This window comes from Urocitellus parryii, chromosome 5 (genome assembly GCF_045843805.1).
Source record: "Urocitellus parryii isolate mUroPar1 chromosome 5, mUroPar1.hap1, whole genome shotgun sequence".
In the NCBI taxonomy this organism is placed as follows: Eukaryota; Metazoa; Chordata; class Mammalia; order Rodentia; family Sciuridae; genus Urocitellus; species Urocitellus parryii.
Window position 1 is genome coordinate 482,858 of NC_135535.1, and position 27,050 is coordinate 509,907.

General features: G+C 44.1%; 1 protein-coding gene across 1 annotated transcript in view; it reads right to left on the minus strand.

Moving 5' to 3' along the window:
* The window catches only part of Ppp6r2 (protein phosphatase 6 regulatory subunit 2), a 95,296-nt gene that overhangs the window by 23,122 nt on the left and 45,124 nt on the right, over positions 1–27,050 (minus strand). Inside the window, exons 3-5 of the mRNA XM_077799273.1 lie at positions 18,050–18,292; positions 7,395–7,581; positions 630–767 (exon numbers count right to left, since the gene is read on the minus strand). Of these exons, the coding sequence (XP_077655399.1) occupies positions 630–767; positions 7,395–7,581; positions 18,050–18,276 (552 nt within the window). The 5' untranslated portion in view covers positions 18,277–18,292. The remainder of the gene's footprint in view (positions 1–629; positions 768–7,394; positions 7,582–18,049; positions 18,293–27,050) is intronic.

A 27,050-nucleotide genomic window follows, 5' to 3' on the forward strand; every position in this document is an offset into this window, starting at 1 on the left:
GAGTCACGCAGGCTTCCCAGCAGCTGGCACCAGGGCCAATGTGCATGCTGTGCTCACTGTGTAGGCAGCCTCACAGAGAAGTGAACTACCAGCCTCAAGTGAGGACACCCCACTTGGTGACACCTGATTCCCCAGGACAGAAAAGGGCAAAGCCCCCAAAGCCCACTTTATTTTACTTCAAATATGTAGTATGAACATAGTGTGCCAAACAAGAGCCAACCCAAGTTCCCCTTGGGGCTGGGAAACCCGCTCTTTCCAGGCCGACAGCCCCTTTCATGGTCTGTCCAAACCTGGAGCAGGTGATTGGTCTCTGTGGAGCCACCACCAGCTCATGCCTTCCTCATGGATCACCCAGGCTTACAGCCCATACCTCACTGTGCACCAAAGTCTGGGCGGGCACCTCAGGGGCCAGGCCGAGGTGAGGACAGGGCTGGAGGCAAAGAGAGTTCACCTGGTTTCTATATACAGCAGGGGCCAGAGAAGAAACCTGCATGCTCTTTGCTCCTGAATGGGCTGAGATAGGACAAAGTTTCAGGAAGGAGCCCTGATGGTGCTGGGGGGCTTTTGGAGAGCTGGGGACGAGGCACTTGGCACTGAGAAAGTGGGAGGGCAATCCCCCAGGCACTCACATGTAGGACCTCCTGGCGGAGCCCAGCTGGCTCCACACAGCTGACCAGGCGTAGCAGCAGGTCCATGAGGGCCGAGGTGCCCATGTGCTTCAGCACCAGGCTTATGAACTTGTCCTTCTTCTTCAAGAATGCAATCACCTGAAATCAAGCACATCTAGTAAGCAAGCAGGGCCACCCCTGATGACGAGGGGGTACTTCATCCAAGGACTTTCATGAGAAAGACCAATCTTCAATTACAGTGTGCATGAGGAGTGTGCTTGGCTGCTATGCACAGCCTCGTTGAGGTTTCCTAGAAACAAATGGTGCAGACGTGCTGACGGGGGAGGAAGGCCACTGGGGAGGAAGGATGGAGGTGCAGAGGAGTGAGGGGGGAGGAAAGCCTGGAGTACAAACCCCAGGGAGCAGGAGTGTACAGGAGGACAGCTCCTGCAAGAACCCAGGAGTGGCTGAAGCTTTAGGAAAAAAGAGGTGGGTGGTGACCACTCTCAACAAGACGTGAATGTGGATTACAAAATGAGCCTCGGAGCAGGGAAACAGCATCCCAAATGAAGAGGTGCAGATCAGAGCAGCAGAGGAGACATGTGAACTCTGGGCTCAGACCTGTCTGCCACGAATCTGCAAACTCAGCCCAGCCAGGTGTAGATAAGGGACATGGGCTGGAGGTGAGGTAGATCCAGCACTTTGCCCAAAAAGAAGGGCACTCGGGGAATCTCAGACTGTTGCTGAGATGATGCTGTAGTTTGAATATGGTCCCAAACTTCAAATGCTATAAGTTCAATTCCCAAATTAACATATGTTAAGGTATTTGGGGGGAGATGGCAATAGGACAGTCCCTCTAGGTCAAGAACGAGGGGTCAGATGGGGAAGATGGGGCTGGTTCTGGTTGGAAAGGAAAGGAAATACAGCGTTAATACCTTCAGGACTCTTCCAGTTGCCAAGGTCACCTGCCTCCAGGGGACTGTTCCTCCCTGCAAGGAGCTGTTACTGAGCAGACCCTTGGGCAGCTCCCCTCCTGCCTGTACCTCTGGGCAGCCTCCTTCTGCCCTGGGATTACTCCACCTTTTGGGTCTTGTAGGCAGGATGGGAGGAAGAGAGGGCTTGAGAACAAAGGAAATCTGAAATGTATAAAAGGGGCAGGACACCCCCACTTCACTGGGACGCCAACTTGGAAGCCCTCCTTTCCAGAGGAGCCTCGTCCTTCTCTCTCTCTGTTCTTTTTCTTTCTTTTCTTTTTTCTTTTTCTTTTTTTTTTGGTCTGGGGATTGAACCCAGGGGCACTTAACCACTGAACCACATCCCCAGCCCCATCTCTTTTTTATATTTTATTTAGAGACAGGGTCTTGTAGAGTTGCTAAGTGCCTTATTAAGCTGCTGAGGCTGGCTCCGGCCTCAGCCTCCCGAGTCGCTGGGAACACAGGTGTGTACTACCGCGTCCAGCTCTGTTCTTTATATATATATATATATATTTTTTTGTAGTTGGACAGAATGCCTTTATTCTATTTTTTTTTTTTTATTTTTATGTAGTGCTGAGGTTTGAACTCAGTGCCTCAGGCACACTAGGCAGGCACTCTTCCACTGAACCACAGCCCCTCTGTTCTATTCTTTAAATAAAACTTTTTGCTCTTGCCTTTGCATTTCTCTGGTGTTCAATCTTCAACACTAGGACAATAGGACTCAGGTGGTTTCATCCAGAGGTGGGCTTTGGGAGGTGACTGGAATTAGATGAAGTCACGAGGGGTCCATGTTTACAGCAGCAGGTTCATGAGGAGAAGAGACTGCTTTGTCTTGCCATGTGGTGCCCTGGGCCTCCTTTGGACTCTGCCCTTCCTGGATGCAGACCCTTGACTTTGAGCCTCCCAGTCTCCAGGAGAAATAAGTCTCCTTATAAATTACCTATGAATATTATTCAGCCATAAAGAAGAATGAAATTATGGCATTTGCTGGTAAACAGATGGATCTGGAGAGTATCATGCTAAGTAAAATAAGTCAGACCGGAAAAGCCAAAGGCTGAATTATCTCTCTGATATGTGGATGCTGACATACAATAAGGTGGGCAGGGCAGATGGAAGCTCAGTGGCTTAGACAGGGGAAATGAAGGGAAGGGAGAGGGGATAGGAATAGGAAAGACAGTAGAATGAATGGGACAGAACTTTACTGTGTTCACATATGAATAACAATCAGTGAAACTCCACATCATGTACAATCACAAGAATGGGATCCTAATTAGAATAAATTTTATTCCATGTGTGTATAATATGTCAAAATACACTTTTTTTCCCCACTTGAGTACCAAGGATTGAACTCAGAGGGCACTTGACCAGTGAGCCACATCCCCAGTCCTATTTTGTATTTTATTTAGAAACAGGGTCTCACTGAGTTGCTTAGTTCCTTTTTAAAATTTAATTATTTATTTTTAGTTGTAGATAGACACATGCCTTTATATTTAATTATTTATTTTTATGGGGTGCTGAGGATCGAACCCAGTGCCTCACCTGCACTAGGCGAGTGCTCTATCACTGAGCCACAATCCCAGCCCCAAGCGCCTTGTTTTTGCTGAGGCAGGCTTTGAACTTGTGATCCTCATGCCTCAGTCTCCTGAGCCGCTGGGATTAGAGGCATGTGCCACCACGCCCAGCTGCACAAATTAAAAAAAATTTAAAAATAAAAATAAATAAATTACCCACTTTGCAGCATTCGGTTACAACAACAGAAAAGGGACTCAGACAGATGAGTAAGAAGATGGGAGGAAGACTGAGGGGAAGAACAGAAAAAGGGGAAGATGACGAAGTGAGAGAGGAGGAAGGCATTCTGAAAAGGATGACTAAGTCTCTAGAAAGACTAAGAACAAAACAGAAGATTTAAGTAACAATATCAGGACTGCAACAGGGCCACGTTATAGATCCTACGAACAGAGGAATTCTGATGAGTGAATGAGAACAGCTCTAAGCCAATCTGTACAAATTAAGCAGAATGGAGAATTTCCTTTAAGAAGAAAAAAACACTTAACTGACATGAAAAAAACCTGAGTTATTCTGGGATACCAAAAGAAACAGATTTAGGACTAAGGCCACCAGAGCTTCTGGGCTCTCAGGGCCTGGTCAGAGACTTCGACCAAACACCTACAAAGATTCTTGCAGAGAACAGGCGTTGAGGGACCGTGTCCACAGAATTGTACAATTGTATAAAACCTTGACTCTAAAACGTGACAAAGGCATTGTAAGAAAGGGAAGTTACAGGCCAATCTCACTGATGCCCACAGGTGCAAAATCTAGCAATATAAAAGAAAGAAAAAAATAGATCACAGTCCAATTTGGTGTATTCCAGGAACATAATGTAGGTTAACAACAGAAAACTAATTACCATAATTCAACTGTTAATAGAGTAGGGAAATCATAAAGTTGATAAGGTTGACTCAGTAGATAAAGACATTTGATAAATCTTAACAACCACTCATGTTACAAACTTTCAAAAACCTAGAAATGAAGAAAACCTCCTTAAGTTGTTTCTTGTTCTTGTTTTGCTTGGTTTTAGTGCTGGGAACTGAACCCAGGGCCTTGTGCATGCTAATCACAGACTCCACTACAGAGCTGAACCTGCAGACCTCTAAGTTGAATTAAAAAACAAAACTAGAGAGCTAGGTATGGTGGTGCACACTTATAATTCCGGCTACTCGGGAAGCTAAGGCAGGAGGATCTCGAGCATGCGGACACTTGGGCAATATAGCAAGAACCTGCCACAAAAAAGAAAGACAAAAGAGAAAAGCCCAGCAGTGCTCCATGACAAGGACCCTAATGAACTATAAAATGTTGAAAGCTTTTCCTTAGGTAACAAGTAAAACAAGGAGGTCTATTCAATATTGGACTAATGTTCCAGCCAGTGCAATAAGGCAAGAAACAGAAGTAAAAAAATATATATACCATTTGTAAAGGATAAAAGTAATCATTGATAATAGATGACATGATCTTGTATATAACTAAAAAAGACTATAAAAGTAAATTATCAGAATTAATTTATTGATAATCACCAAATCTGGAATCAACTTAGGTATCCTTCAACGTGTGCATGGTTAAATAAACTGGTACTGCTATATCATGTAACTCTACACAGCAAGGAAAAGGAACAATCTGTGCTGGGCTATGGCTCAGGGGTATAACGTTGCCTACCATGTGCAAGGGCATTGATTAAATCCTCAACACAGAAAACAAAAGAGGGTAGACAAATCATTGATATACACAACAACTTGGATAAATGTACAGGAAATCATGCTGAGGGGAAAAAAAGTGAATACCCAAAGAGTACATATTTCATGATTTGATTTAAATAACATTTTGAAATGACAACATTTAAGAAAGGAATGGGGTGTGGCTGTAAAAGTGCACCACAAAGGACCTGTGGTTTCTGAACTTCCTATGTCCTGTCTGTGATGGTGGCTGATGAATGCCCGCCCACATGTGACAAGCTACACAGAACATACACACACACAAAAATGAGTGTAAGTGAGACTTGAGAAATTCAAGTGACTCGGGAATTGCACCAACAACAATCTTGGTTGTGATGCTGAACTAGTGTTTTTCTAAATGCCACCCCGGACAAAAGCTGGTCAAAGCACACAAAGGTTTTCTCCACATTATTTCATACAACTGCATGTGAACCTGCAATTTCTCCATAAAAATCCAATTTAAAAATAACACAGTAATACAATGATCAACTTCTTAAGAATAAATCTACTGAAAGCTATGCAGAGTCCTCACAGAGGACTGCAATGCATCACAGAGTGACCCAGAAGCCCGGCTCCCGGCTCCTCCATGACTGCAAAGAAGGGCCTTGATGTGTGACCCAGCAAGGGGCTGCATCTCATTCAACAAGCAGGTAGCAGGCCGTTTTTGGCCTGAGTGCTGTAGCTTACCAGTAAAATTGTAAAGAAATATCTGAAAGTGGCAGAGGATTGTGACCGGGCAACAGTCAATCACAAGATTCATATTCCAGTTACAGGCTGCAAATGCCAGATGCAGGGGTCTTCCCAGGCCTCTAGTGACCACCCTCCAACACTACAAGAACAATCTCAAGATCCTCACCTACAGTACTGCTGCCACCACTGTTCATAGCCTCCCTCTCCCTCCTGCCCAAGTGTATACAAACACAACTCCTATGCTGCTACTCTTCATTTCTACTCTGCTTTAAAAACAGATGCTGAAACAGTCCTCCAGGATCTCTCACACATCTTGAATTTATGACCTGATATAAGATGACATCCCCCTGAATATTCAAAACATGCCAGCAGAAGGGAAACAAATGACCTTTGTTATGGTTTAGATATGAAGTGTCCCCAAAAAGCTCATGTGTGACCAGAGTTTAGAGGTGAAGTGATGGGTAATGAGAGCCTTAACCCAATCAGTGCATAATACCCTGATGGGGATTACCTGGTGGTAACTGTGGGCAGGTAAGCTGTGGCTGGAGGAGGAACTAGGGTATGTTTTATCTGTGGTGAGGGGCGGGGGAGCGCTCTCGCTCTCTCTCTCTCTCTCTCTTGGTACTGGGGATTGAACTCAGGGGCACTCGACCACTGAGCCACATCCCCAGCCCTATTTTGTATTTTATTTACAGACAGGGTCTCATGAGTTGCTCAGTGCTGCTGGGATTACAGGCGTGCACCACTGCATCTGGCTCTCTCTGCCTCTTGGTGCTGTGTCCTCAGCCACTTTCCTCCACCACTCCTCAGCCATGATGTTCTGCCTCACCTAGGGCCCTTAGGAACGGAGTCAGCCATTTGTGGACTGAGACCTTTGAAACCATAAGCACCAACCAAATAAACTTTTCCTCCTCCATGTTGTTCTTGCCAGTGCTTTCAGTCACAGTACTGAAAACGCTGACTAAAATAACCTTTCTCAGGGCTCAAGACACAGACACCAAGTATTATTTTACTCCCTGAATGGACACTTGATAATGTTAATTATGGCTAATATTTGGGGGATATGATAATCAAGGGTACCCTTTTTATTTTTAGAAACAGGGTATCTCTAAGTTGCCCAGGTTGGCCTGGAACTCACTATTTTCCCATCTCAGCCTCCTAAGTAGCTGGGATTACAGGTTTGCTCCTTTGCACCCAGATGGGGTCATCTACTAATACGTAAAAGAAAAAAAATTCTTAAGAGATACATAATGAAATACTCACAGAAGAAAGGATCTAATATGTGAGATGTGCTTTGAAGTAAACCAGTAGGGATGGGTGAGTGGAGGTGACAGAAAAGAAGACTGGCAAGATGGGTGTCAGGCACAGCCCAGCATCAGGCCTCTCCTCCTGGTGTCCACAGAATGAAGGGGCTGAGGCCATGTCAGTTCAGACACAAGGCAGGAGAAGCACCTTACTACAGCTGAAAGATGAACTCCTCCCACACCTGGACTTCATCTCTATCTGTGTTTCCTGTGAAGCAGTTGTGCTCTGGATGCCCAGACTCACCACCCACACCAAGCACAGACCTGAGAAGGGGCCAGCCAAGGTTCTGCCACAGTGAAGTCACGGCCCAGGACTCTGGCCTGTGCTCTCAGTGGCAGGATGAACTGGCCTGGGGTGGCAGGGTGTGCCACGTGTTCCGGAGACGGCCACCTTCTCCCTCAAACTCTAACTCATGTTCCGGCCACTCACTGTTCCACCTATGTCCCAGTAAGCAGTCAAAATGCTGTCCCTGCAGCCTAGTGACAGTTCACTGGTGATAGCCTGACGATGACTGTCACTGTCCACAACACATGTGCTTCACACATCATTACCTGTTCAGTTTTCCTTGCAATGAGGTTGCCAATGGTCTTGCTGAAAAAACTGGCCAGCAGAGGGTTGAGTGGCGGCTCCTGGTCCAGGAAGTCGTACAGAAGGCTCAGCAGACTCTCGTCCTCGCCTAGCCTGTCGCTGATCTGTGGCACATCACAAGTCAGAAGCTCACAGGCTGTGTTGGGGTATCTAAAAGGGCACAGTGCAAGCACTGAAGGTGAAATGAGACTTCCCAACTCTCAGGAAGCTGCTCACACAATCTGCTTCTTATGGAACAGGCCCATGTGACAAGGACACAGCACTGAGCAGACCTCAGGACAGAATAAAAATAATATTTTTCTGTGAACAACTGGTGTGTATTTTATATATATATATATATATATATATATATATATATATTTTTTTTTTTTTTTTATATTTATTTCAGTACTGGGAATTGAACCAGGGACACGCTACCTTTGAGCCACATCCCCAGCCCTTTTTATTTTTAAATATTTATTTTTTAATTGTAGTTGGACATAATATCTTTATTCCATTCATTCATTTTTATGTGGTGCTGAGGATCAAACCAAGGACCCCACATGTGCTAGGCGAGTGTTCTACCACTGAGCCATAATTCCATCCCTTCCCCAGCCCTTTTTACTTTTTATTTTGAGGTAGGATCTTGCTAAGGTGCCCAGGCTGGCTTGAACTTAACATCCTCCTCGCTCAGCCTCCGGAGCTGCTGGGTCACAGGTGTGCACGACCACACCTGGCTCCAGCTGCTCTATTCTGCCCACTAGAAGGATCGGCAGGACCTCACCCCAGCCCCTCTGGCGGCCTACATCTTCTGACTCTACTTCATGGCTTGACAGCCTTTCTCCTGCTTCCTCCTCCCACCCCAGGTCTCTTGCCTCCTGTCTAACCACCCTGTCTCAGTGTGACCAAGTCACAAGCATATTTGTCACCCCCTCTCCATCAGAAGCCTGCCTTTCCTCTCCTGCCTATGTCCTTGTCCCTTCATGTCGATAAGCCCAGACTGGAGAAATGCCACATCTGCAGTTTATGATACAGTGTAAGTTGTACGGAACTATGTAATTAATTCCTTATTTAGAAATACTAATAACTGAATAATGTACTTTTCATTTGATAAAAATGACCACATATAAAATAATTCTTAGCCCATTACATGTAATCCCATAATGACATCACTATGTTCTCTGGTTAGCATCTGGCAAGCAATGGTCACCTCAGGATGGGCACAGCTGCCCAAAAGCACCCCTGAGGGCCTGAAGCTCTGCCTCTCATCCGATGCATCTGGGAATACTGCGGAGTGGAAACAGACTCAGCGGGCCAGACACCAGGGGGGTGTCCTATGGAGCTGAAAGACTGTCCCTATACTGGGCCATTACCTGACTCTGTTAACTGGGGTTTTCTCACCTGCATGTGGAGTGAGGATACATGTCCTCCAAGGTTTCTGCAAGTGTGACAGGGGCTAGGGTTTACAGAGCTAGCCACTCCCATGCACAGGAAGCACTTGGTTGAGGTCTGCTGCTATGACCTTCCCTTGCCAAATGTGGTTAATGCCTAAGTCAAGGTGCTTCCAGGGTCGGGGTGGGGGGGGTGGACCTGGGCCTGAGAGAATCTAGAGGAAATAACTGGCTAAATGTGGTGGCTGTCCATACGTAGAAGGGGAAGAATATGGGTTCTTGGCCGGCCATGGGCTGGGTGCTCCTCCTCAGCCCCCACAAGAGTGAGCAGCCTTCAGAGCTCTCAGGGGCCTGCCAGTCAGAGAGGCCCAGCAGTAGGGAGCTAAAAAGCTGGACTGGGGACCAGAGAGAAGTGTGAACAGTGCTGCAGGCACATGGGCTAGGTGTGTGGAGAGGGTCCTGAGGGCTGGCTCAGCGTGGGTTCCTCCTCACTGGCTGAGTTCTGTCTGTGAATTGGAGTAGCCAGTGCTCACCTCATGGGCTGTTTAAGACTGGACAGGGGACAACACAGGGCCACTGAGGGCAGAGGGGCCAGAGAGCTAGGTGGCAGCACTAAAGGCTCTGTCTGCCAGGTCTCTGAACAACAACCTAATGAGTTCTTCCCAGGCAGTGGGGACCACGCAGACCCCACAGGATGAGGAACCAAAAGCACAGACCATGTCCTGTGGTTCCCAGAGGCCATCTCACCCACACACAGCAGAGCAGCTAGAAGAAGCTGCTTTCCTGAGGTCATGTCTGGGGGGGAAGACTTAAGATTGTCTCCTTTCCCCCTTTATCTGTGTGTTATGATCACAGGAACTGCCTTAGTAGTTCCTGAAGTTCATATCGGGGGACCGGGGAGAAGGTGGAGTAGAGGAGGCTGCTTTCCAGGCAGCTCTGTGGTGTGAGGCCCAAGGTGGAGGATAGACAGATAACCCCTGCCCCACCAGAATGCTACTGCAGCCATCACCACTGTGGGGGAGAAGGCAGACACCTGCTCCTGCCAGAGCTGCTCCGTGGTTATTGTCCTCACTGTCTGGCCTGCTGAGTCTATTTCCACTAAACCCACCATTCTTGTTTACTGGTGTCAATTAATGTTGCAGACACCATAGTAGGATCTGGGTATTGTACTTTAACACTGTTTACTGTTTGTTGTTGCAACAGTTGTTACTATTGTTTATTTTGCCCCCAATTCTGTAAAGTACTGGGAAACTACAGGGACACAAAAAAGTTCATAGGTTAAGAGATTTGGCTGCAAAACTAAACATTCCCTCACATTACTCCAACTCAAAGAAGAGAAGAGACAAAAAGCCCCAAACAACAAGGAGGAACAACCGGAGAGGGAACTCAGACCCTAATCCTTGGTATCTACTCACACATCAAAAACAGAGAGAAGTCCCAGAACAAGAAACAACTACATGCAGAAGGGGATGCACAAAAAAGGAGGCAGAGGAATCCACTTCAACTGATGCTCAAGACCAAGACCTCAAAAACATGAGAAAACAGGCAAAGCCACATCCCCCAGCAAAGGAGCCCACGGATAGATCGGTGGATGAAATTCCAGAGGAAGATTATAAAAAACTTATTAATGAAAAAATGTTCAATGAACCGAAAAAAGATCTAAGGAAGGAATCAAGACAGCAACTGTAGGCTATAAAAGACCATTTTAATAAAGAAATAGAAATAGTGAAAAGAAATCAAGGGGAATTCCTAGAAATCAAAGATAAATCAATCAAATTACAAACTCACTGGAAGGCATCACTAAAAGACTAGACTGTGTTGAAAACAGAATCTCACCTTTGAAGTCAGAATTCAGGCCCTGAAGACGGGCTACATGATCTTAAGTACACAGAAGGTAATAAAGGGGAAAAATTATAGAACATGACCAGAATATACAAGAACTCTGGGACAACTTTAAAAGACCAAACCTGAGAATCATTGAAATAGAAGTGAACATGGAGGTACAAACTAAAGGCATAAAGAATATTTTCAATGAGATAGAGAAAACTTCTCCCATATCAGAAACGAGACAGACGTCTACATACAGGAGGTTTACAGGACCCGAAATAGACCAAGCCAAGTGAGAACCTCGCCAAGATATATCATAATCAAAATGCCTAACATAGAAGATGAGGAAAGAATACTAAAAGCCTCAAGGGAGAAACATCAGGTCACATTGACAGGCAAACCAATAAGGCTCACTTCTGATTTCTCTGCTTAGACCCTAAAATCAAGGAGGGCCTGGAATGAGATATTCTAAGCCCTAAAAGGAAATAACTGTCAGCCAAGGTTACTATGCCCAGCAAAACCCAGTTTCAAATTCAAGAGGGAAATAAAAACATTTCACAGCAAGAATAAACTAAAAGAAGGCCGAGGTGGTAGAGCAGTTGCCTAGCATGCGTGAGGCACTGGCTCAATCCCTGGCACCACATAAAAATAATTAAATAAATAAACAAATAAAATAAAGGTATTGTGTCCATCTACAACTAAAAAAAAAAAAAAAACAAAACTTTTTTTAAAAAAGAATGAACTAAAAGAATTCATGAATACCAAACCAGCACTACAAAGACTATTCAAAGACAGACTTCACACAGAGGAACCAAAAAACAATTTCCAAAGTCCACTGTTAAACAGAGTAAGTTCAAAAGAAGAATAATCCACTAAATGAGACTCAAATCAAGATGATATATAGCAAAAAACTAAAATGGCAGCAAACCGCAAACATACATATATATATACATACTAACACTAAATGTTAATGGAATCAACTCCCCAATGAAAAGACACAGATTAGCAGAGTGGATAAAAAAACAAAATCCAAGTATATGCTGTTTACAAGAGACCCATCTTAGAAGCAAAGACACCTACAGGCTGAATGTAAAAGTATAGCAAAACATTCAGGCATATGGTCCAAGAAAACAAGCAGCAATAGGTATTCTCATATTTGACAAAGTAGATTTCAAGCAAAAATTAATCAGAAGAAACAAAAAAAAAGGCCATTATATCCCAGTAAAGAGAATAATCCAACAAAAATTCAATACACCCAATAACATGGAAAAAATACTCCATTACATTAAATTCCACATAGACCCCAACACAATAATACTGGCAGATTTAAATACATCCTTATCACCAATAGGTCATCAAAAAAAAAAAAAAAACCTAACAAAGGTATCTCCAACGTTGGGCTGGCGCTGTAGCTCAGTGGCAGAATGCTTGCCTAGCATGTGTGAGGCACTGGGTTCGATCCTTAGCATCACATAAAAATAAATAAATAGAATAAAAGTATTGTGTCCATCTACAACTAAAAATTAATAGATAAGTATTAAAAAAGATATCTCCAACCTAAATAACACTATAAATCATAGACCTAACGGACATCTACAGAATATTCCACACCAAAACAGCTGAATTTACCTTTTCTCAGCTGTTCATGGAACTTTTTCCAAAATAGATGATATTCTAGGCCACAAAGCAAATATTAGCAAATATAAAAAATTGATATAATCCCATATATCCTACCAGAGCAAGAAAAATTAATAGAGACCACATAAACACATGGAAATTGAACAATACTCTCTTAAATGAAGAATCAAAGAACAAATGAGAACAGAAATCAAGAGATTCTTAGAAACAAACAAGAACAAAGACACAACATGTCAAAATCTCTGAGACAGTATGAAAGCAGTTCTAAGAGGCAAATTTATAGCACTGAGTGCTTACATTAAAAAATTAGAAGCCAGGCACAGTGGTGCACACCTGTAATCCCAGCGGCTCAGGAGGCTGAGGTAGGAGGACTGAGAGCTTAAAGCCAGCCTCAGCAAAAGCGAGGTGCTAAGCAACTCAGTGAGACCCTGTCCCTAACAGAAAACAAAATAGGGCTGTGGATGTGGCTCAGCAGTCCAGTGCCCCTGAGTTCAATCTCCAGTACCAAAAAAAAAAAAAGGAAGATGATACACCATGATCACCAAGTGGGTTCCGTATTTCAAGGATGCAAGGCTAGTTCAACATATGCAAATCAATAAATGTCATTCATCGCTTAAACAGAATTAAGAACACAAATCACACGATCATCTCAATAAATGCAGAAAAGCCCTTTGATAAAATCCAACACCCCAAAACACCGGATAAGCTAGGGATTGAAAAATTTACCTCAGCAATGTAAAAGTCATTTATGACGAACATAAAGCCAACATCATACTACTGGAGAAAAACTAAAAGCATTTCACTAAATTCAGGCACAAGACAAAGTTGTCCACTCTCACCAGTCCTATTCAATATAGTCCTTGAAATATGAGCCAGGAAATCAAAGGGATACAAATAGGAAAAGAAGAAGTCAAACTATCTCTGTTTGCTGACAATATGATCCTGTAACTAGAAGATCCAAAAAAACTCCACCAGAAGACTTCTAGAGTATATAAGTTAATTTAATAAATTAGCAGGATACAAGACCAACACTCATAAAATCAGTAGCTTTCCTATAATCCAACAGGATTCAGTAGAGAAAGAAATCAGAAAAACCACCCCATTCACAATAAAGGAAAAAAAAAGCCTTGGGAATTAATCTAACCAAGTTGGTGAATGAGCTCTACATTGAACATTATAGAACACTGAAGAAAGAAATCAAAGACTTAGAAGATGGAAAGACATCCCATGTTCTTGGAAAGCAAAATTAATATTATTAAAATAGCCACACTACCAAAAGCAAAAAACAGATTCAAAGCAATATACAGATTCAAAGCAATCCCCATCAAGCTACCAATGACACTCTTCACGGAATGAGAAAAATGAGTCCTAGTTTCTCCTGAGGGAGCAGCTGGGTCGAGAGGAATGTGGCCCTCTCTTCTTCCAACATGGCGTGTACTTGACCCCTTTCTGTGTTCTCTGAAAAGGGGGAGTCATCTGGCAAAAATGTCACTTTGTCTCCAATTTGACCAGATATTTTAAACTTTATTCATACCAACTTGCATAAAAACAACAGGCAGCCCAATTCTATCAGTGAATTAGCAGGTCATCAGACAATGCTGAGTCTTAGAGCACTGGCAGAGCTGTGGCTCGGATTTCCAGAGTTGGAGGCGGTGGGACCCATTGTTGCAGCCAGAGTGCCTTTGGATATATGTGTAGAGGAGGCCCCACATGTGTACCAACCGAAACATGGCATCACTGGCACCATGGAGTGAACACAACCCCAAGGCAATATGCCATCTGCTCTGCCTTGGCTGCCTCAGCCTTAGTAGAAGTGGTCATGTATGTCTAAAGGTCATTTCTGGTATTTATCCAAAAGATCTAAAATCAGCATACTATAGTGACACAGCCACCTCCATGTTTATAGCAACACAATTCACAATAGTTAAATTATGGAACCAGTCCAGATGCCTATCAATAAATGAATGGATTAAGACATTGTGACACACACACACACACACACACACACACAATGGAGTTCTGCTCAGCCGCAAAGAAGAATAAAATTATGGCATTTACCAGTAAATGGATGGAAATGGAGAATATCATGCTAATGAAATAAACCAAATTCAGAAACTCAAAGGTGGGATGTTTTCTCTCATATGTGGAAGCTAGAAGAAAAATGAAGGAGAAGGAGAAGGAGGATAAGACAGATCAAATACAAATTAATAGATGAATGAAAGAAATTCTAGTAGAATAGAGGGAGGAGAAGGGGTGAGGGGAGGAGAATGGGAGGGAAAGGGGGATCAGGAATTGAAATAGATTTCCATGCATGTTTGTGCTTGTCAGGATGAGTCCTAATACTACGTATAACCATAAGCTCTAATAAGAAAAAAATTTATAAAAGGAATAGGAACTCCAAATAAACAAGGCAGATGGAGCACACAGTCTAGGTGATATTCCCTCTCAAACTCCTACTCAAAAATGCAAATGATTAAAAAGAAAAGAGAGGTAGAAATGACACTGGACTAAGAAGACAGAGAGTAGCCGGTCAAGCCCAGGGAAGACAGAGCACAAAGGTGCCCAGAGGGAGGTATCAACTGGAGTGAGGGTCCAAACCATCTGGCTCCAGAGGCCTAACCAATAAAGGAGAGGCTGGTGAAGGCAAGTGGGATGGGAACCATCAGAGCAGGCACTGTCGGGTCCACAGACCTGGGGAGATTCATTCCTGGGAGAAGTCAACAGCTGAGCTCCTGATTCAGTGATGCCAGGCACATCAGAGAGGAGTGACATGATGCAGTCCAAGAATAGGGAACTTTGTGAAAACAGCATGGGTGCCCCTAGGCCCTCCTTCTGGGTCAGCACCCAGGTTGCTAACAAGCCTGTATCCCACCAGGAAGAGAGAAAATGACAGAACAAAGAGAAAAAATCAACTAGCTGTCATCTAACCAAAAAACTGGCTCATTTTACCTGTGGAGAAGCATGCAGTGAGCAAGCCCCACCCAGACCCCAAAATCAGGGCCTCGTGCCTGAAAGCACACTGCTGACAGATAGAAGACCAGGCACATGGAGGAGAGAGTCCTGAGTCCAGAGAAAACTTTAGAAATCACAGTGTTCTATGATAATGTGACACTCTAGACAGTGTGCAGAATTGGGAACAAGAACTGGGAACTTCTATTAAGATATCTGGACTCACACACAACGCCACATGCAGGCTAAGGTGGGAGGATCACTGCAGCCTAGGAGTTCAAGACCAGACTGGGCAATGGAGTGAGATACTGTCAAAAAAAAAAAAAAATCTGAGAGTAAGAAAAGGCTCTTAGAAATTAAAAATATAGGAGCTAGGGATGTGGCTCAGGTGGTAGAGCGCTCGTCTAGCATGCATGAGGCCCTGGGTTCAATCCTCAGCACCACATAAAAATATTGTATCCACCTAAAACTAAAAAATATTTTTTTAAAAGAAAAAAAATCAAAAACATGGCCAAGTATGGCAGTGCATGCCTATAAGCCCAGCAGCTGGGGAGGCTGAAGCAGGAGGATTGCAAGTTCAAAGACAGCCTCAGCAAGTTAGTGAGGCCCAGCAAGTGTCACTCAGTGAGACCCTGTCTCTAAATAAAATACAAAAAGGGCTAGGATGTGGTTCAGTGGTTAAGCACCTCTGGATTCAATCCCTATTACAAAAAAAAAAAAAAAAAAAAAAGAAAGAAAGAAAGAAAGAAAGAAAATTAAAAATATGATGGTAGAAATTTCAAAAGTCGATAATAAATGGTAACTTAAAAGTCAAACCTCTCATATAAAAAGGCAAAGATAAAACATTAAGAACAAAAGTAAGAGAAAGGCGCTGGTTGAGTGCTTCCCTAGCATGTGTGAGGCACCACATTTAAATAAATAAATAAAGGTCCATCAACAAATGAAAAAAAAAAGTAAGAGAAAGTATTAATTCAGGTGATCTAATGTTCAAGTAGATGTTATAAGAAGTCAGAAGAAAAACTGGAGGAGAGAAGATTGTCCAAGAAATAATACAAGAAATTTAGGCCGGTTGCAGTGGGCATATGCCTGTAATCCCAGCGGCTCAGGAGGCTGAGGCAGGAGGATCATGAGTTCAGAGCCAGCCTCAGCAACTTAGCAAGGCCCTAAGCAAATTAGCAATGCCTTGTCTTGAAAGAAAAGCAGGGCTGGGATGTGGCTCAGTGGTTAAGCACCCCTGGGTTCAATCCCTTATACCAAAAAAAAAAAAAAAAAAAGAAAGAATATTAAGAATTTCTCTGAGCTAAGATCCACATATTTACAGACTGAAAGGTCCATGGAGTGCCTAACACAAGACGGGAAGGGAGAGCCCTGGCACCCACATGGTGGGTGCCTGGATGCTGCTCACCACTGGTTCCACCTATGACTGAGCTTCACCCAGAGCCTCAAGTTTTCTCCTTGCTGTTTAGCATTCATTACTCATTTCTCTCAACTGACTGCAGCTCTCCCGACTCACGGACGCCACCCTGGATCCCCTGTCCTGACTCACAGATCCAGGTCATACTTCTCATGAACTGTCACTTTGTTCCAATGTGCCATAAACTGAAAGACATTTGGGGGTAAGAGGGCTAAAGGGCCTATAAGTGGTGATGCTGCGACCACAGTGGCCTCCAGCTATGGTCATGCTATCCCCAAGCCCCCAGCCCCTCTACAAGCAAGTCCCAGGTCTTTCTAGAACACCATGTGGCTCCCCTTGTGGGTGAGGACCTGTCTGACCATGGTGAATGCCGTACTGACAGCCCACCAGGCCACCCTGTCACCCATCCTGCCCTATTTTCCTCCTGAGACCAGAGATCAGCAGACCACTGTGAAGGGCCAGATGGCAAATATTTCTGACAGCCTCTATTGAAACTGAACTCTGCGTTGTGTATGGACAAGCATGGTGTGTCCAGCAAGACTCTACTGGTGTATTCACCTTTATTTATTTTTTCACTCATGTAATAACGTAAAAGCCTTCTTGGTTCACAGGCCACACAAAAGCAGAGCTGTGGTTTGCTGGCCCTGTTCTAAAGCTTTACCATGCATGTATTTCACCCTTCCTCATAAGCCTGGACCTAGTGCCTACGGTCACTCATCCAATCTTGGGGGACGCTGGGGACAATGCAGGCCACATGGGCTCTTCATGGAGCTGTATGCGTACAGCCTATAGTCTGGGCCTCCTGCTGCCTGGGGTGTTCTCTCAGTGCATAAGTCTTTACTCAAAGCTTAACCATCTTGCCACATTGCCTCTATCTTCTCTGTCATTTCCTAACATCGTGGCCAAATACTGAATGGCACATTTAAAGAAAAACTTTGGGAATTGATAATACCACGAATGATAACAATGTATTTCCTCCAAGTTGAAGATCCCCTTCCTGGAGTTCAGGAGTCAGACCACATGTTGCTGCAGACCCGCCTTTGGCCCGCTGCTGGTGGCGTGGGCTCACACTGCAATCCATTTGCCTCTCTGTCGTAGAATCATTCTTTCCCCTCCCCTAACATACTGTGAATCAAAGTGCTCCAACATGTACCAACTTAATATAAACTTACTTAACAGGTACCAACTTAAACTCAGGATGAGAAAACACACTAGAGATTCAACTCAACAGAGGCCTTCTCACTTCTCAGATGGGGTTAAGTTTTCCTTTGGGGAAAAGACCCCCCAAAGGTTCTGTGCTAAAGGCTTGGTGACCATCCTGAATCTCCATCAAAAAACTCTGGTTCTGGCTGTCCTCAGACACTGCCCACGGCCTCCCCGAGCACTGCTCAGTGTAGGACCTGTCAGCCTCAGTACATACTTGAAGCGGACCTTCTCTTCCATGTCCAGAGGTGGGTCCTGCGTGATGAGGCTCACCAGCTCCTCCATACACTGCGGCCTGCACAGGAAGTCCAGAAGCTTCCTGTTCTGAGCCTTACATTCCTGCAGGATGTCGTCTTCATCCATCAGCTCCTGCAGCGTCACCTGCTCCCTGTCCAGCAGCTTGTCGACATGGGACGTGGTATTCAAGTCAAACTTCCAGAACATCGTGACGGCCACAGAGCTGTAGGCAAGCACAAGAGGGTCACTCACTCCTCCCCACTCTGTGAATCTGCCCTTGCCACTGTTAACAGTTTGGATCAGAAAAGTCCCCCAAAGGTTCTGTGCTAAAGGCTTGGTGACCAGCCTGCAGAGTTACGGAGAGGTGGTGCCTACTTGGAAGTAGGACACTGAGATGGTGTCTTTGAAGGGTGTCTTTTATCCCTATTCCCTTCTTCTCTTCCCATCCTTCTCTGCTTTCCTGGCTACCAAGGGGTGAGGAGCTCTGCTCCACCACACACTCCCCACCACAAAGCTCTTCTCACCACAGGCCTAAAAGTAATGGAGCCAGCCAACCACAGACAGAAACCTCCAAAACCATGAGTCAAAATAATATTTTTCTTCCATTAAGTTGATTTCTGTCAGGTATTTTACCAAGCAGACTAACAAAGCTGCACTATAGCAAAAGTCCAATAAGTCCGTCCTCAACATAAGCACATGTAAGTACTGGGACTCAGGATAAGGGCATAGGTACTCCCCAGTCACTGCTCTTATCAGACCTGTGCAGGTTGCACTCACAGTCACAAGCATCCTCCAGCTCTGGGGCCCAACTCTCCAGGCTCGCCCGACCGATTCACCTTCCTTGTTCTATGCACCCTCGTCTGCACCAGTCCCACCCACTGCATTCAACATATCCTTTGCTGGCTCCTTGGCTCCATGAGACCAACACCTCCTGAAACAGACCTCAGGGATGCCTCTCCATCCTGAGGAAATTAACAACTCAGCATAAACCCAGTTCCAGTGCTCAGCCCGCTCCTGAGGGAAGAGCAAACACACCCTGGAAGCCTCACAGAGCTCAGCCTCAGCAAGTCCAGGCAGCTGGCTTTGCTTGACCTTGCCCTCTGCTGCCACTCACCACCACCTGTCCCTTTGCACTGTCCTCATCTTTTTTTTTTTGTGTGTGTGTGTGTACCAGGGATTGAACTCAGGGCACTCAACCACTGAGCCACATCCCCAGCCCTATTTTATATTATATTTGGAGACAGGGTCACATGGAGTTGCTTAGTGTCTTGCCTAAGGCTGGCTTTGAACTCAAGATCCTCCTGCCTTAGTGTCCCAAGAAGCTGGGATTACAGGCATGTAGCACTGCGCCCAGCTTCCCATTTGCTGAATAATAGCCAGGGTTACCCATGAGGCTGCCACATGCCTCACATGCACAGCAACTGGGCATGGGGTGGCATGGGACCCTGCCACAATGACCTGAAGATCACTGTAACATGGCCCTCCTCTGCCTGCCAACACTTCTGGCTCTCATCATCCTGCCTGCCAGTGGGTGTCACTGTCAAGTCTGTGGCCCAAGGTGGGTTAGCAAGACAGCTTTCACTATTCTGACACAAAAAGAAAACAGAAGCCTACATCTGTTAACAAAGTTAAAAGTTTATTTTGAAATTATGAATCTTTTCAAAGTTACAAGTTATTTACAAAGTTATGGTAATATCAAACAGGATTTATTTATCTAACATTTATACTTCTAACATTTATACTTAGAAAATAAAAGACGGACTGCAGGATATAAACGCCTATTAGTGTGCAAAGCCTGTGAGACCCTAGGAGCGCCACCACAGAATTGCATCTGCATCCAGCTTCATCCTAACAGCCTCTGTTACCATCACATTCATGTCTCTCATATCAGCTTCAGAGCCAGCACTGATCCCAGTGGCCACCACACACCAATGGCTCTTGGTCCTCAGGCACTCTCCAGGTCTGCTGGAACAGCACCTTCCCTATCACGCAGATTGCATTTAGGTTTTGGCTTCTGCAGCACTGTGCCCATGCATGGTGCTGAGGTAGGTGCTGCTCTTGCACTCTTATCAAGAGTCCAAAGTGGAGCAGGGCACCATGGTGCACCCCTGTAATCCCAGCAGCTTGGGAGGCTGAGGCTGAGGATCACGAGTTCAAAGTCAGCCTCAGCAACTTAGTGAGGCCCTGTCTCTAAAGGGCTGGGGATGTGGTTCAATGGTAGAGTGCCCCTGGGCTCAATCCCTGGTACAAAAAAAAAAAAAAGTGTCCAAAGTGGAGCTGTTTGATTTGCAAGACAAGGTATTGTTTCCTTCTGGGTCCCAAGACTTTTCTTACTCCTCTGTGAGGAATGTAGATGAACAACTCTGGAGGACCAGCAACAGAGGCCAGGGAAGACAGCTATCTTCATACACAGGGGCTGAATGCCCCCCTCTTTATTTTTCCAAAAAGGAGACACTTTACTGCTAGGTCCCTGGCAAAGAGAACAGGAGCCAAAGCTCAAATCCCAGTGTGGTTGGTTGCAGGGAAATCCACAGGAAGGAAGAGGAGAGAACGGCCTGTTGAATGGACAGTGATCAGTTTTTAGGGTTCCTTTGTACAGGTGCCAAGAGCCCCACATGTCTTCACAAGCTGGATTTTTTTCCCTACGAGTTGTCATCTTCTGTATAGGGGATTTTGAGCTTGTGACATCAAAAGGTGATCAACCAAAGGATGAGCTGGCTTCTTCTGAGCAGGTCCACTTCTGAAAGGCTGTTTCAAACCATTTTGGATGGATTTGGAGGCTTTACAATTTCAGAGGTTTGGTCCGTGGTGGGTAGGCCCCCTTGCCCTAGAACACCATACCCTCTGCCACGGTGAGGTGGAACACCATGGCAGAGGGTATGGTGGAGGAAGCTGCCAGCGCATGGCAGCCAGGAAGCAGAGAGCAAGCTGACCCTTCCTCTTAATGCCCAACAGGATGACTCAAATGCCCGGGTGACACAGAATCAGGGAAAGAGGGGGCCCCATCGGTAAAGTGCCTCTGGGTCCAATCCCCAGTACCTCCTGCCCCGCAAAGGAAAAAATTCCAATAAGGTTTAGTTAAAAAAAATATTTTTAATGCTATCTTATAGGTTTTCCCATATTTTTATTTATTTTTAGTTGTAGTTGGACACAATATCTCTATTTTATTTATTTTTATGTGGTGCTGAGGATTGAATCCAGGGCCTTGCACATGCTAGGCGAGTGCTCTACCGCTGAGCCACAATCCCAGCCCGGTTTTTCCCGATTTTTATCGGTGCATTATAATTATACATCACAGTGGGATTGTTCCACACTCGTCTGTGCACATAGCATGGCCATGTCATTTGACTGACAGTGTTCTCCAGCTTTCCCCCTTCCTTCCCCTCAGTCCTTTTCCTCTATCTACTAGTCTCACTTCTGTTTTCATGAGATGCCCACCCTACTCTTTTTTTCCTTTTTCTTTTTCCTTACTTCCACATGATAGAAAACATAAACTCCTGAGTTTTGAGTTTGCTTCCTTGTACTTGGCATAATGCTCTCAAGTTCCATTCATTTTCCAGCAAATGACATAATTTCGTTTTCCTTTATGGCTGAATAAAACTCCACTGTGTACATGCCATATTATCTCTATTTGTTAAGGGACCCTGGGCTGGTTCCACAGTGAATTGGCTGCTATAAACAGGATGTGCACATATCACTGTCGCATGCTGATTTTAATTCTTTAGGATAATACCAAGGAGTGTGGAGCTGGGTCTTTTGGGGAACCTCTATGCTGATTTCCATAGGAGTTCAATACTAATTTACAATAGCACAAACACTGTGAAAGTGTTCCTCTTCCCCACACCCTCCAGCATTTATTATTGTTTACTTTCCCCGTGGTTGCCATTCTAACTAAATTGAGAAGAAACAGTGTAGTTTTTTAAAAAAATATTTTTAGTCGTAGATGGACACAACACCTTTATTTATTTATTTTTTATCTGGTACTAAGGATCAAACCCAGTGCCTCACACATACATATATTTGTTTTTCGTTTGCATTTCTTCTTTTGAGAAGTGTCTGGTTAGTTCATTTGCCCATTTACTGATTATGTTATCTGGTGTTTTTTTCCCCCCCTTTGGTGTTAAGTCTTGAGTTCTTTATATATTCTGGATATTAATTCTGTCAGAAGAGCAGCTGGCAAAGATCTTCTCATTCTCTAGGTTCGCTCTTCACACACTTGCTTTCTTTGTTGTGCAGAAGCCTTTTAACTTGATGCCACCCCATTATTTCTTATGCATTAGGAATTCTATTGGGGAAGTCACTGCCTGTGCCTATATGCTGGAGTGTTGACCCTACATTTTTCTTCTAGAACTTCCATAGTTCTTAGTCAAATTCCAAGGTCTTTGATTTACTTTGAGTTGATTTTTGTGCAGAGTAAGAGAGAGGAATCTAGTCTCATTCTTCTACATGTGGATGACCACTTTTCCCAGCACCATTTGTTTAAAAGGCTCTTTTCTCTGACATGTTTTTGGTGCTTTTGTCAAGGACTAGATGACTGTTGCTGTGTGGGTTGGTCTCTATCTTCTATTATGTTCCATTGGTCTGTGTCAATTTTTTATTTTATTTTTTTTAAGTTGTAGATGGACACAATACATTTATTTTATTTATTTACTTATATGTGGTGCTGAGGATCAAACCCAGTGCCTCACACGTGCAAGATAAGCGCCCTACTACTGAGTCACAACCTCAGCCCTAGCTCTGTAATATAATTTGAAGGCATTATGATGATTCCAGTATTGCTTTTTTTTTTCTTTTCTTGCTTACATTGCTTTAGTTATTCTGGGTCTTTTATTCTTCTAAATTAATTTTAGGACTGTGTTTTTTTCTATTTCTGTAAAGAATGTCTCTGGTGCCAGGCATGGTGGTGCATGCCTATAATCCCAGCAACTTGGGAAGTTGAGGAAGGCGGATCTCAAGTTTGAGGCCAGCCTCCTCAACTTAGTGAGACCCTAAGCAACTTAATGAGAACATCTCATAATAAAATATAAAAAGTGCTGGGGATGTGGCTCAGTGGCAAACTGACCCTGGGGTTCAATCCCCAGCACCCCCCCCAAAAGAATGCAGCTGGTATTTCTTTTTATTAGTTGTTGATAGACATTTATTTTACTTATTTATTTATATGTGGTTCTGAGAATTGAACCCAGTGCCTCACACATGCTAGGCGAGTGCTCTACCACTGAGCCATAACCCCAGCCCAGGTATTTTGATGGGGACTGATTGAATCACACTTTTGTTAGTGTGACCACTTTAACAATATTAATTCTGCCTATCCTCGAACATAAAAGGCCTTTCTACCCTCTAGTGTCATCTTCAATTCTTTTCTTCAGTGTTCCACAGTTTTCACTGTAAGGATCTTTTGCCTTTTTCATTAGGTTTATCCTAGGTATTTTATTTTATCATATTTTTTAGAAATGGGATTGCTTTCCTGATTTCTTTTTTTCAGCAAATTCATAATTGGTGTAGAGGAAAACTACTGATTGTTTATTTATTTATTTTTTGGTACCAGGGAATCGGCCCTTTTTATTTTTTGAAACACAGTTTTACTAAGTTGCTTAGGGCCTCACTAAATTACTGAGATTGGCTTTGAACTCTATCCTCCTGCCTCAGCCTCCTGAGTTGCTGGGATTACAAGTGTATGTCACCATGCTTGGCTTTTTTCCCCCATAACTTTATTTTAGAATTATTTATTTAAATTAGATTTTTTTTTTGTTCTGAAGATTGAAAACAGGGAGTATTCTATGGTTGAGTTTTATATCCCCAGCCAGCTTCTTTTTTTTAATTTTTTTTTTTGAGGCAGGGTCTCACTCTATTGCTGAGGGTGGTCTTGAACTCTCTATCCTCCTGCCTCCATCTTCAGAGTTGCAGGGATTACAGGGTGTGCTATGGCTCCTGAAAAACTACTCGTTTTGTGTGTTGATTTTGTGTCCCGATATTGACTGAATTTGTTTATTAGCTCTACCACTTTTCTGGTGGAGCTTTTCTGATCGTCTAAGTTCAGGATCATATCATCTGCTAACAGTAATAATTTCACTTCTTTCCCTCTTCTCTCTTTTATTTCCTTCTCTTGCCTAATTACTCTCCCCAAAAGATCCACTTTAAAAAACTGGGAGTAGCAGAAACATAACAACTGAGGCATGATGAACATTACCCCCAGGCAGAAGAGATAGATGGAAGACAAGATATGACTACCATAAACACAACAACCTTACAGTATTCTTCAACCTCTACGAAGCAGCAACTGACAGAAATCCATACGTAAGAACTGTCTTGGCCCTGGGCATTGGTTCTAGGGAAATAAAAGCTTAAGTTCTCACACACACACACACACACACACACACACACACAAAACCCGCATAGGAACATTCACAGCAGCTTCATCTGTAATAGTCAAAAGCTAGAGTCGGGGTGCTGGGGCTGGGGCTCAGTGGTAGAGCACTTGCCTAGCATGCGTGAAGCACTGGGTTCGATCTCTGGCATCATATAAAAAATAAAATAAAGGTATTGTGACCATCTACAACTAAAAAAATATTTTTTAAAAAATGCGGGAGTCAGTAGAGAAGCCCTTCAACATACAGCCGCTGACACAAACTGTACACACACACCTTGGGAAACCACTCAGCAATACATAAGAAGAATGCACACACGCCCTGCCATCAAGCAGCACAGCCAGCCCCAAAGGTCACACACTGCGTGGCTGCCTTCATCACTCTTTTGTTCTCACTCTGTTGCCAAGGCAGGTCTCAAACTCCTGGGTTCATGCAGTCCTCCTGCCTCAGCCACCTGAGTTCCTGGGACTGTAGGCATGTACCATCATGCCCAGGGCATTCATAACATTTTTGATATAATAAAAATTCAGAAACAGGACAGATTATTCGTTGCCAGTGACTGTGGAAGGAGGAGGCTGGGTGACAATAGGGAGGCTTGTGTGATTCTAAAAGGTGCCATGAGAGATCCTGTGTCTGTCCTGACCATGATGGCAGAGACCTGGGCCCACATGACTGACAGCCATGTAGCACTGCACATCCACATCCACACGTGTGCACACACCATACATCTCACAGACACATCACATATACATGCACACACACACCACACACACACATCCCATATGCACATATATACCCCCACACACACCATACATATGAGCACATGGATAGAACTGGGGCAGTCTGGATGAAGTCAGTGGACTGTACAAAGGTTGATTTCTGGTTGGGATATTCTACTCTTAATTCTGCAAAATGTTTCCCCTGTGCTTCCTCCAATTCAAAGGGTACAAGGGATCTTTTTTTTTTTTTTTTACAGTTGCAGTTAAAAATGTAAATGTTATTAGTGAGTTCAAAAAAAGAATGTAACTGGTATTTTAGGAGATATGAAGTACACCTCAAAACAGAATATGAATTTTTTTTGGGGGGGACCAGGGATTAAACTCAGGAGCACTCGACCACTGAGCCACATCCCCAGCCCTATTTTGCATCTTACTTAGAGACAGGGTCTCAGTGAGTTGCTTAGCACCTCACTTTTGCTGAGGCTGGGTTTGAACTCACGATCCTGCTGCCTCAGCCTCCTGAGCCGCTGGGATTACAGGTGTGCACGATTGCGCCCGGCTAGGATACAACTCTTTACGCCACGTTAACAGTTACAAACACAAACCGCTTCAATAAAGGATGCCTCAATCACTCCAAAAGTTCATTTTCCAAAAGACTGTTTTCTGGGCTGGGGATGTGGCTCAAGCTGTAGCGCGCTTGCCTGGCAAGCATGCAGCCTGGGTTCGATCCTCAGCACCACATACCAACAAAGATGTTGTGTCTGCCGAGAACTCAAAAATAAATATTAAAAAAAATTCTTTCTCTCTCTCTCTCTCTCTCTCTCTCTCTCTCTCTCTCTCTTAGAAAAAAAAAACAAAAGACTGTTTTCTCCAAACATAATAAAATACACAAATGAATATTTTTAAAATTCCTATGTGTGAACAGATAAGCTGTTTCTAAAATCTACAGAGATACAAGGGACCCAAATCAGACAGGACAGCCTTGAAGGTGAAGGCAGAGCTGGAGGACTCACCCTTCCCCATCCAGGACTTATACAGAGCCACAGTCATCAGACAGAGTGGCGAGTACCCAAGGACAGTCACTCAGAGCACAGGCGTAGAACTGAGAGTCAAGAAAGAGGAGCAGACACAGATGGTCAACCCACTGTTTACAAGGGTCCAAGGGTTTACAACTGGCAGTCCTTCCACAAATGGTGCTGGGAAAATGTGATGTTCATAAGCAGAAGAGGTGGAAAATTACTTTATACCTCATATAAAAATTTATTCAAAGCAGATCAAAGACCTGAAATTTAAGGTTAAAATAGAAAGGCAATAACAAGTGTTGGGGAAAACGTAGAGAAATTAGAAGTCCTGTACATACCGCTGGTAGGAATGCAAAATGGGCAACTGCAGTGGAAAAGTCTGGCAGTTCCTCAGATGATCAACCCTAAGTTAGCATAGGACCCCGCAGTTCCACTATGTCCTCAAGAGAAAAGAAAACACATGTCCATACAGAGATTCATACACAAATGTTCACACTATTCATAAAAGCCAGAATACAGTCAACCCAAAAGACCATTAAGGAATGAGTGGCTAAATGAAATGTGGGATATTCCTTCAATGGGGCATTATTTAGTAACAAAAAGAAAGGAAGTTCAGGTACATATCCCAAATGGAAGGGCCAGAAAGCATGACACTAAGAAGTCAGACACAAGAGACCATATATGGTATGACGCTGTTTATACAAAGGTCTAGAACAGGCACACCTGTAGAGACGAACACGCAAACTCATGGTTGTCCAGCAGCCAGGGGCGGGGGGTGGGTGGGTGGGGGACTGGGGAGAAATAGAAATCACTGATAAGGGAAAGAGGCTTCTTTGGAGATAATGAAAATGTTCTAAAATCGATTGTGGTGATGG